At 39.0% G+C, this 12,515-nt stretch overlaps 1 protein-coding gene across 3 annotated transcripts in view; it reads right to left on the bottom strand.

Moving 5' to 3' along the window:
- KANSL1 (KAT8 regulatory NSL complex subunit 1) overlaps window positions 1–12,515 on the bottom strand; it is a 179,021-nt gene that overhangs the window by 130,090 nt on the left and 36,416 nt on the right. For all 3 annotated transcript variants that reach the window (XM_044247699.1, XM_044247698.1, XM_044247700.1), the window contains one exon: window positions 2,710–4,081. In XM_044247699.1, the coding sequence (XP_044103634.1) occupies window positions 2,710–3,998 (1,289 nt within the window). In that variant the 5' untranslated portion in view covers window positions 3,999–4,081. The remainder of the gene's footprint in view (window positions 1–2,709; window positions 4,082–12,515) is intronic.

Below are 12,515 nucleotides of genomic sequence, written 5' to 3'. Positions count from 1 at the left end.
ACTTACAATGGATTACTGTTTTTCCTCGTGGAGGTAAGGAAAGAAGAAAAAAAACACAAATTCTTGGTGAAGGCTTGTAATTTTCACTTAACCATCCACTTGTAATTTAAGCACCATCATTTAAAAACAATTCATTTCAACAGCCTCCTCTGCTAAGTATCTTCATCATGGCTGCCTAAACTAAATCTAGCCAATTTTATCTTTGGCAGGAGTACTTCAGCAAAGGAGTGAAATATTAAGCTACCTTAGGGAAAAAAGCTGAAATTCACCAGCTGGGTCAAGATCCTGAACAGTTAACTAACTTCTTATTCTAGGACTCAAGAATTACAAATGTGGTTAGGAGATTTGGGAAGAACTATTAAATCACGAAGAAAAAGCTTCTCAGTGTCCAAAGAATCACTCCACCTGCCCCCTTTCTTCTGTTTTAGTCAAAGTAATCCTCTATTCTCACTGTCTGGCTAACTGCTGAAAACCTTTAATAAAACACTCAGAAGGTCAACGAACACCTGGCTAACTACCAGCCTCAGGAGTCAGTCTGGTGACCTTGTTCAACAGAAATTTTAAAATACTTGTGCTTTATTGGTGGTTTTAGTTTAAACTTAATTATATACCATAACGAGCAAAAAGTATATATAAGTATATATACATCACAGTACTTTTAATGCCCCAATTTCCTTACTTTAATATGATCTGATACTCGGAGACTCATTTTTTTTTAAAGCGCTGTTTAGTTGATTTAATTGTCAGAGGATTCAAATGATTACAAGTTTCCTAAAGTGACCCCTTAGCTGTCCTTATACTTCACAACCTTCCAATCAACAAACCATTACATGATAGGAATGTTCAGAACTAACTAGTGAGTGAATGGACTAAGCCTAAGGAGTCTTTTCAAATCACTAGATTATTCCAGAGAACAAGAAAAGTTCTCACATATGTATTCTGATTTCACTGAATTGGAACAGTTTCCCACATTACCAAAACTTAGAAATGTTTTTTAATACAAAGTATCTTGAAAACAGTACGCTTATAGATTCTAGTTTTTCTCAAATATACAAAAGAAGTACATGAAACTTAAAATGGATCAACTACAGTACGTTTCATGGAATTACTCTTAAGACACAAAATATTCAACATTAACCAAGATTTTTTTTTTAAAGCAGTGGCTAATGCAGTCAAGTCAGTGGAATAATGCCACACAAATATATGCAAGCTGGTTTAAGTTATTAATCCATTTAAAGAAAGATAACCATGTTAACAGCAGTCGCAAGCCTCTGAAATGTATCTGCTTTAGATGTGAATACAGATGTGCACTCTCAAGTACAGTAAGCTAATGAAAGAAAATGAACTAGGTCTACAAGGAAGAAATTCAGCAAAATTATCCAGACTTTTCCCTTGAAATAGAAACGTAAGTCATGAAATAGAAACTTCATATTCAGATAAAGCACAGTTGCCCATGTAAATAATATAAACAAAACTGAGAAAAAGGACATTTACTTATGCTTAAAAGCATGGCTGTCTCAACAGAGTCTTCAGTGAAAATCTCAGTCACTTTTTTACTACAGGCAAGGAAAAATTAAATATTCCAACATAACCACCTATTTCAGCCTACTTTCAATCTAACCTTTGTAACCTGGCCCAAAAAGGGATATGAAAGAGGATCTACTAATCAACTCCCCTGACCTTCTTTTCCAACATCTCGGGCTTCCCTCTCTTGTATGTCTAACACTTATCATAAGTAGACAAATGCAGACTGCTTTATTTTTAAGGGGATATACTATACTTCCTTGTTTATCTGTAAGGAGCCTTGGAAGAGGAAAGGACATGAGTCAAGTACCCCTGGATTCACCAGGCCAATTTGGAGTGGCAGCCAAAGCTTGTGCAGAATTTTCCTCAAAACAACAGATTTGGAAAAACCAGAAAAATTTTATCCCAAATACGTCAGTACATTAAATTTAACTAAAAATAAATAAATAAATAAAAATTCAAATCTGATAAAGATGGGCTCTTTGAGGAAGTAAATCAAGTAGTAAATCATGTTGTTAAAGTGGACTATACTTGGAGGCAACCTATAAAATACTCTGAAGCATTTTCTGATTTACAGTCCTTAAAATGCAAGGAAACCTCAAGTATTAAAACTAAAAACTGGGTACATTCTCTGCTGAAAGTTTAACTAAAAGCAACTATGTGGCCCCTGGCTGGCTCAATCAGTAGAGCACACAATTCCTGAACCCTGGAAAGTGAGTTCAAGCCCCATGTTGGGGGTGGAGTTTATCTTTAAAAATAAATAAATGAATGAATGCAATTATAAATTCCGGAAACGTTAACGAAGTCAACTAAACTTCTGTCCCCACTTAATTAGAAATAAGAGAATCTGAAGTCAAGCCAGAGACTGACAAAAAATACCCTACATACAGTTTCAAAAGAAATCTAACTTTACTCTGAAAGAAGTCCAGTTTTACAAATAGAATGTCTTCTGGGTTTTTTCTTAATAAACAACATCTACAGCCACACAACACTATGCCAGAAATATCTTTCATTTCTTCACTAGCAAGTATATGCAACCACGTACCTAGAATCAGGAAAAAGACAAATGGAACACAGGCACCTATATACAAAGAACCCCATTCTCCCCATGATGGGAATTCGCTAATTCTTCCTCCCTTGTCCTAACACTTCTCAAGACCAACACAATGCATGGGTTTTACTCACAGGGGTACATGGCGCTGCTCGGGATCAGCTCTTGTCAGTTCTTCCTCTTCGATATCAGATTCTCCTCCTGAACTACTGTCAGTGATGTCTGAATCAAACGCTCGTTCACTGCACCTCAAGTTGGCTATACCACTCGCTGTAAATCTCTCCAATTCTTCGGAAATCGAATCGCTTTTCAGGAAATTGCTAAGTCCCTCTGAAGTGGTCGTCTCACTGGCAGCTTTTCTCAACGCAGCTTCAGCCTTTCGAGTCAGCATCAACTGGCTCCGGGGCCTCAAGGATTCCAAGTTTGGCAGTTTGCTCAAAGTTTTCTCTAAAAATCCACCCAGCTGATGCTGTATATGCCTCTCCACCTGCTTGGCCTGCACAACCTGTAAGCGCTTCTGTAACCTGCGGGCACGGCTCTCGATATCAGCCTGCCTCCGTAGTAAAGCTGTTATCCTTGTGTCAGAATCTAAAGCACTGAAAAGAATGGAAGACAGGGGAGACTTTTTATCCTCTAACTTGACACCCCCCAAGTTAGAACTGGAGTCTGTGCCAGGTGATAATCTACTGCTTCCTTGAAGTGCCGGCTGTTCCATGGAATTTACAGAAGATTTGTTTGCAGTGCTATTATTGCTAAATATAGTTGTGTGTTCTACATCAAGGCTTCTATGTGGAAGAGTGCAATTGGTCATACCCCCCTTCAAGTCCCCAGATTCAGATGCCACCACTTCACCCCCTTGAAGAGAAGATGAAGTGAGAGCTCGTTTTCCCCCATTGAGGGGACTGGAATTGTCATGATCAGAATGTGTTGAACTTTTAGTCAATTTCTTAGCCAACCCATTTACAGGTGCTTGTGGCAGAGCTGTCTGACCACTCGTATTCATGGTTCTAAGATTTTCTAAGGAAAACTCCAAAACTGGCTGTCTTCCCAACAGCTCAGCTCGGAGTTCATAGGACTGAGATAAGAGAGGATGAGATTTCAGGACCGTTGGCTTGCTGAAGACACCTTGCAATTTCAACGACTCCTTTGAGGGCACAGATGTTACATCGGAGCAGAGATAAGATGCCACCAGTGGTTGCAGCTTTCCCAAGTCTTCCTTGGTAGGATTATTTCGGAAGTCTAGACTGGGATCCTCTGCAGCAATGGCTTTTCTTTTGGTTCCGTTGGCAGCAATAAGGATGTTGGCGTTGCCGTTATTTTCGGCACTGCCAGGGGACAAAGTGGAGGATGGGGGAGCCAGTTTGAACCGGATATGGTGTGCTTCAGCTGCTGCGTCAGTGAGAGCGGGCGCCATCGCAGCCATTCAGCACAGAGAGACAGGAAGTCCAGCCTCTCCCGGTGCCGAGGCCAGCTCCTCGGCCCCTTACTGCCTCCCCAGAGAACAGACTAAAAGAGAAAAAAAGAAAAGTAAGTTAGAAATATATGCACATTAGAAACCAACTCACATCTTTTAATACAAACACAACTTGAGGCTATAATCCAAACACTGCCTCCAGAAAGAGAAACACTACGACTATTCTGGGTACCCGAACACTCAAATATGGGGGGAGGGGTTGACAATCCTTATACAGAGAAAGAATTCCACCCTTCTTCTTTGTCACTTGTTACCAAAGATTGAAAATAGCCAAAAGAGAAGTTCCATTCCAAAGGAATCAGACTGTTAAAGTTAAATCACCTGCATTTAAAAAAAAAAAAAAATTCACTATAAAACTTCTTGAAATTAGTGGATTTAAAGCAAATGTATTGGAACGCCTGGATGCCTCAGTCGGTTGAGTATCTGACTCTTAATTTCAGCTCAGGTCACAATCTCACAGCCATGGGATCAAGCCCCGCATTCTTCTCTTCTCTCCCTCTGCCCCAACCCTGCCTGTCCACAGGCTCTCACTCTCACGCTCTAAAATAAATCAATCTTTAAGAATAAAACAAAGCAAATGTATCAAACCAAACACTTAGCAATTAAGCAGAAAAGCATTAGTAAGGCACTCCCTATTCCTACCAAAAAGCCTGTACGCTATATAGGTCTGTGTGCATTTCTCTAGCCAGAGAATCCAGTACTCATCAGCTTTTCACTTCTCTGAAAGACGGCTCACCCTACAAACTATGTAACACCTGTATTTTTGCTTCATCCAATTTCTCTCCTTTCATTGTCCTCAGTATAGCCCACCTCTGAAATTGTCCAACACATTTCTTTTCCTTTACCCCAAAACTTTTTAAGTTTATTTAATTAATCTCTACATCCAATTTGAGGCTTAAACTCATGACCCCAAGATCAAGTCATATGCTCCTCTGAGCTAGCCAGGCACCCCCTTTACCCAAAAACTTCTCGAAAGGATAATATAAACAGCTGCCTCTGCACTCTTTACTCATCATCTGGCTTCTAACCCTACTGCTCTGGCAAAGGGCACTAGTAATCTCATTATCAAATCCAACTGGTCAAGTCTCAATCCCCATTCTATGGGACTCCTCTGAAGCATCAGGTAGTGCTGACCACCTCATTCTTCTTGAAATCCTCCTTTCCTGATGTCCTTGACACCAAGGTCCCTTCTGCCCTCTTCTCTCTCAACTCACTTCCCTGGTCATAACCACCTGGTATACAGCAAGGCCTCCTAACACTCAGAAAAATTGCTGAGCTTCACAAACTGACATTCCCACCCCCATGATCCTCTAGCTCCCTGAAACTCAAAATTCACTCTCCTCTTCCGAATACACTCTTCACCCTGTTTTATTATCTCAGGTAATGGCAATGCTTGCATTTAGTAGCCCGAGCTAAAAACCTCAGTCATTTGCCTCTTCTGTATCACCTTGGACTTATCTGGTCTGAGAGGAAAAGGAAATTTATATAAAGAGCTAAGCCAACAACTTTTAAAGTTGTTTTTAATTCCAGTGTAGTTAACACAATGTTGTATTAGTTTTAGGTACACGATATGATGATTCAACAATTCCATACATCACTCAGTGCCTATCACAACAGGTGCCCTCCTTAATCCCTACCAACTATTTATCCATCCCCTGTCCCCGCCATCCACCTCCCATCTGATAACCATCAACTTGTTCTTTATAATTAAGAGTGTTTCTTGGTGGTGCCTGGGTGGCTCAGTGGGTTGGGCCTCTGTCTTCAGCTGGGGTAATGATCTCAGGGTCCTGGGATCAAGCCCCACATCCGGCTCTCTGCTCAGCAGGGCTCTCTGCTCCCTGCTTCCCACTCTCTGCCTGCCTCTCTGCCTACTTGTGATCTCTCTCTGTCAAATAAATAAATAAAATCTTAAAAAAAAAAAAAGTGTGTTTCTTGGGGCACCTCGATGGCTCAGTCATTAAGTGACTACCTTCAGCTCAAGTCATCGGGCTCCCTGCTCAGCAGAGAGACTGATGCTCCCTTTCCAGCACCCCGTGCTTGTGTTCCCTCTCTTGCTATCTGTCATAAATAAAATCTTAAAAAAAACAAAAAACAAGTGTTTCTTGATTTGTCTCTTTTATTTTTTCCCCTTTGCTTAAGTTGTCTTGTTTCCTAAATTCCACAAAAGAGTGAATTCATATGGTATTTGTCTTTCTCTGATGGACTTATTTTGCTTGCATTATACTCCCTAGCTCTTATCCATGTTGTTGCAATGGCAAGATTTCAGCCTTTTGGGGGCTGAATAATATTCCATTGTATACATATGCCGCATATGTGAATGGATTTGGCCCATTCATCAGTCAATGAACACTTGGGCTGCTTTTGTATCTTGGCTATTGCAAATAATGCTGTTACAAACATAGAGGTTAAAAGCCGGTTATTCTTTTTTTTTTTTTTTTAAAGATTTATTTATTTATTTGACAGACAGAATCACAAGGAGGCAGAGGTAGGCAGAGAGAGAGGAGGAAGCAGGCTCCCCGCTGAGCAGAAAGCCTGATGCGGGGCTAGATCCCAGGACCCTCGGATCATGACCCAAGCCGAAGGCAGAGGCTTTAACCCACTGAGCCACCCAGGCGCCCCAAAACCGGTTATTCTTAAAGCATGGTCTACACACCTCTTAGGAGCTTGCATTTCAGGGGTCCACAAGACCAAAGCTATTTTCATACTAACAGTAAACATCATTTGTCTCTTACTGCACAGAAGTTTGCAATGAGGGTGCAAAAAACAAGGCTGAGCCAAACTGTGGGTACATTCACATAAATCAAGGCAGAGGCACCAAAATGTACTAACAGTCATTGGTCACTGTATCCTCTACTCATTTACAGTAAAAACAAAACAAAACAACAACAAAAAAAAAACCTCATTCCATCTAACAATGTCTTTGATGAAATTATGAGTATTATTTAAATCTCCAATACTGAGTACACACTTTCCTGAGTATACATTTTTAAATAGAAAAGTATATGTAAAGCAACTTTTGCGCTTTAAGAAGTCTGAGAGAAAGCATTATACAGCTGAACTGGAAGCATTTTTCAGAGAACACTATTTTTACTTGGCAGAACAACTGACAAACTATGGTTATTCAGACTTGAATAGTTAGCAGATATTTTCTCAAAAATGAACAAAGTGAACCTGTCACTTCAAGGAAAACCACTGAGGTTTGTTGCCTATGATAAAATCTGAGTTTTCAAGCAAAAGTAAGTATTTCGGAAACTTGTATCTATCTACCACAAGCTCGAACATTTTCCCAATACTTAAAAAGCTTATTTCCAATTAAACAGGTTACTTCTAATTATCAGTGAATGTGAAATTTTGGTACCATGTAACGATATGTGTCAACATCTGGGAGATCTGCATAACTCAAGTGAATGATCAAATGACCACTGTATGCTGGAAACTCATGCAAAGGTAAAAGCAAATGCAAAACAAACCAATGGGTTTTAATGTAACAGAATACAAAAAAATTAACCGAGGCAGTTTTTGATTCCACAGTGCAACTAACCTTTATGAAATTACTAATTGTCAAGTATGGGTGTAGTGTCAAAGAATACCCACATTTATCTAAAAAGGCCATTAAAATATTCCTTCATTTTTCAACTACCTATCTGTGTGATGCCAGATTTTCTCTATATACTTCAACCTATCACAACAGAATGTATGCTGAACCAGATATGAGAACCTGTTTTCTATGAAGCCAGACAGTAAAGAGTTTTGCAAAAATATAAAATACCATTCACTAAATTTTTCTGCTCTGGTAGAAAGTTATTTTTCATAATATGTAATGGGTCTGTCATTTTAAAATCAGTAAATAATTATTTTTAAAATTTCTCGAAGTTTCTAATACAGCAACTATTGATAACCCAAGAAAGCTCTTTGTGGTTCTCAACATTTTGTAAGCATAAAAAAGGGCCCTGAAACCAAAAATATTTGCTATCACTGAACTAACCCAACCTCCCCCTCCCACAAAAAAGAAGAGCAACTTCCAATTTAGTCAAACATTTTTTATCTCTAGATCAATACCAACACCGGAAAATAGGCCCTAGAGGAATACACGAAGATTCTTTTAAAGTATGACAATTCAAATTACTAATACTGAAATATTTAAGCAAATGACTGAGAAAACCATCTATACAAATACTAGTACACTTAAAAGTCGAATATGTCTATTTCTCTATGTAATTTGCCAAAAGTTAATTTTGCTCTAAGATTGTATTTTAATAAACATCCTATGACATAGCTAGATCTTCTAGGGCTTAAAAAGAGCTTTATCCTTAGGGACTTTTCTGGCATATGGCATTCTATGTGTCACAAACTGTTCTATGTCAATTTTCCCTATTTGATTTTAAATTTAGTAATAATTCCTAATATAGTATAAACAGTTGTGCTACAGACCAAAGAGCAACTAAACCAATGTTCATGTTATTTGTTCAAAAATACACTGAGTTAGGTTTATAACATGCAAAGGATCTTCTCCCATTAACAAAAATCACTATCAGGTCTTTCCCATGAAGAATGTCTCCTCTTTTGAAAGGACATCAAAACACAGTTGATAATAGCAAAGAAGGAAGGGATGTTATCAGTATAAGATGATCAATACAACCTGTGAGAAAAGTACTTGTGAGTACTTGTACTCTACTAACCCAGAACTCTGCAGTTAAGTCTCAGCCACAGCAGGAAACAATCTCCCCACAGGGGCCCAGGCAAGGACACAGATGTTACATAGCTTACACAAAACTTACTCAGGAAAACCAAGGCTCACCCAACACACATAAAAAGGGTCATAATTAACATCACACCAAAGAAGGTACTTAAGCAGTAAACATTCCAAAGTTATTTTAGAATTATACAATTCCTTAAAGTTCACAACTTAAAAATCTGCTGGCTCAAATCCCAACTCTTTCACGATTTCTCTGACCCTCTCTGAAAGTATACCTGTGAACTTGACATTAATCATGTACATCTCAAAGGCAGAGTTTATTTTGTTTACACACACTCTCCTTGGTCTCCATATCCCCACAGGAGGCACTGGAAAGAGTAGTTACTAAAACAATCATCTAAATAAGTAGGGAGGGTGAAAAGGAAAGAAGGGGAAAAGCAACCTCTTCAGAAGGAATTCCATTCCTAACCCCTAAATCTTTACCTTTCCGTACCAAAACAATAGTGTTAAAAAAAAAAAAAAAAAGACTGAAATCTTCATCCTTCCCCTTTCCTGACTTGAACTACTATGCTGAGATTCAATATTACCCCCAAAGGCACACTCCTCTGTAAGTAGGCGGAACAGGTCCAGCTTCACATTCTGGCTCTACCCTCATTTAAATTATTGATGGTGTTCCTCAATTTCCTCATCTGCAAAATGACACAGCCTACCACACGAGGCTGCTTGATGATTAAATAAAATACTTTAAATTACTTAGCCTAGTGTCAGACACAAACATCCATTATTTGCGCTATTATTATAACCTACCAACAAAAAGCAAATTTAAAAGGAATAAATTTCAGTAAGACTTTTTAATGCACAAGAAAAACATAAAGCAAATAGTTCCCTAAAACATCACTGTTTTCAAATAAAAATGGACATGGCAAATCCAGTCAGCACTCGATATTAGCTGCAACTGCCATAAAGTACCAAAGCTTAGAACTTTCTTTGATTTTTGCTATACGTTTAGATTTACTTTTTGGGGAGGTGGGTGGAGAGCACAAGTAGGGGGTGGAGAGGCAGAGGGAGCAGGAGAGAGAAAATCCTAAGCAGGTTGCATGCCGAGGGTGGAGCCCCAGGTAGGGTCTGATCTCACAACCCTGAGATCATGACCTGAGCCAAAATCAAGAGTTGGACGCCTAACCAACTGAGCCACCCAGGCACCCCTAGAGCTACTTTTAATACTTCATGATGCTGCTTACAATAAAAAGAAAGCAAACCAAATGCCCAACAATTTGCTTAAATTATGCAACAGCCATACAATGGGATACTATGCAACCATAGTAATAACAATATAGAACTATATTTACCGACTTGAAAAAGTGCTTGCTCCACTGTAAAATGAAAAAATAAAAAGGTGTTACAAAAAACAAAATTCATACTACTGGCTCATTTTTGTTTAAAGAAAATAGATCGTAAGATTCCTTTGTCTTTTGTTTTCTAGTATATATAATGTCCCCACCATCAAGCAAGTATTACTTGCACAATAAAAGGAAAAGCAGTAAAAAGAAAATAATACACATTCTTAACAAAAAAAAGTGAGTAAGGCAAAATGCCACAGTAACTTTCATAAATTTAACATACTGAGCAAAATGTTCATTAAAGCAATGATTCCCATCCCACCTGAAATCCAAAAGCTTCACCCTTCAACAATCTAAAGCAGAAAAAGACTCTCAAACTTAAGCAGTTTTACAGAAACAGCTTATGATAACCTTTCTCCAAAGAATACAAAGCATTAGAAGCTATAATTAACTTATTAATCCTCATAACAACCTGGGCAATAGGTTTCAGCATGGGATTATAACTTCCAATTTACCAGTGGGGACAGACAATAAAGTTGTACTGTACATTCAGAACAAAGAAACCTAAAATATCCCAATTTTTAGTTCATATAATAAACCACAACCTGACACATAAATACAGATGAGCTAATGTACCTGCTGTCACTGTCATTAATTCAGATCCTGCAGTAAGTTTGAAGAGACCCCCCCCAAAAAAGGGCTATAAAAGACTGAGCGAGGTACTCATGGTTCCCCCCCAGTTCCAAGGAAGTATTTTGGGGACTGGAAGATAAAAGATGGGTTCAGCAGGAAAACAAATCTGGGGAAAAATGTCCTGACGGAGATTCACAATGCACTTCATCAGACTGAATACTTAAATATTTGCTTTTATCAAACTGAATGAACACTCCCCCCCCATTACAACTATTATTATCTTGCAGTGTCCCCAGAGATACAAGTTGGGATAAAGTTCAACTATGTGACCTTCAGGGTCTCTTCCTGCTTATGATTCTGTTGGTCTAAACTGAAATACAGGTTCAAGGGAAAACTTCCACCTAACACAAGTAGCAGCTGGGAAGCAAAAATATACACCTAGGGCAGTTTCTCAACCCCAGCACTAATGCCATCTTGTGCCAAATAATTTTTTGTGGTGGGGGAAGGGTTTCTCCTGTGTGATGTTGGACAGTTAGCAGCATCTCTGGCTCCACCCACTAGATGCCAGCAGCACCCTTCTACCAGTTATGACAACCAAAATTGCCTCCAGACATGTCAAATGTCCCCTAGGGGCCAAAATCACATGTTCCAATAGAAAACTACTGCCTAGACACAGACTTTATATATACATATAGATGTACTTTTTTTTTTAACCATTGTCCATATAAATGTTTTCTTTCTAGAAATAGAAAGCAAAACGTATCCAGTTGCCTCAAATACCACAAGTCAGAACTAACTCCATCTCTACAAATGAAAACCTTGCCTTATTCCTTTAGAGTTCCCAAGACAGGATGCCAGCTTTACAAGAACAATCCAGCAGCACCCACTCTGCAAAAATGCTGATAAGCTGCAGAGACCCAAGGGGAGGGGTCTGGCGATTTGGCTCACCAACAAACCACACTTCCACTGGAAACAGAAGCACAAATCAGATGGGAAAGAAAAGTTTGCCCATAATGCAGCTTCTATTAGCCTCCTCCCCACCATTACCTCATTAATCTGCAAAGTAAATAAACAAGAGCAGGAAAGATGGTTAGGGAAGGATCCATGAGGTTGTCACAATTTCAACTGAAACTTGAAAATTAGCTAAAATGTCATCATGCAAAAGGCTAAGGAAAGAGAATGATAATTTGACATTCCAGTGAAAGGAAATGGCATGGGTAAAGGCAAGGCTGTGGGAAAACATAGGACATCCTGGAAGCTAAAAGAAAGGATCAATTTGCTTGAAATATAAAGCATATTTTAACAGAGGAAACGGTACAGAAAAAAGTGGAAAGGCAGTATGAAGCCAGGTCATTAATGGACAACCTTCAATAGCCAGCCTTTACTCACATTTAAAGGCAGCAGAATGTCATTAAAGGTTTTTCAAACAGGGAGTGACACATAGGAACTGTGCTTTTGAGACCAGGCAGGCAGGATGGATTATAAGGAAGTAAAAAGGCAAAGAGCACCAATGAAGCTGCTGCAATTCCAGACAGGGTGCAGCAAGGAGGGAAACTAAGGTGGTCACCACAGCACAATCAGCCACACTTCCTCCAAGCTGAAATACAGAAGTTGGAAGGGGCTAAAGTCTGCAGGAGGGCCAAATAAATGACACGAACAAAATGTGAAGGCTCTTAAAGACAGAAGACTCTTTTTCCTTTGTAACTTCATCTCCTTCATGATGAAATCCCTTCATTTATTTCTCATAAGGCTATTGTGGTGGTATATCCTTTCCATTCCTAACCTTATCAACCCAAA

The sequence above is a fragment of the Neovison vison genome, chromosome 5 (genome assembly GCF_020171115.1).
Source record: "Neovison vison isolate M4711 chromosome 5, ASM_NN_V1, whole genome shotgun sequence".
Classification (NCBI taxonomy): domain Eukaryota; kingdom Metazoa; phylum Chordata; class Mammalia; order Carnivora; family Mustelidae; genus Neogale; species Neogale vison.
The sequence above is the reverse complement of the archived record's forward strand: the minus strand, read 5'-3'. Positions and strand labels throughout refer to the sequence as shown.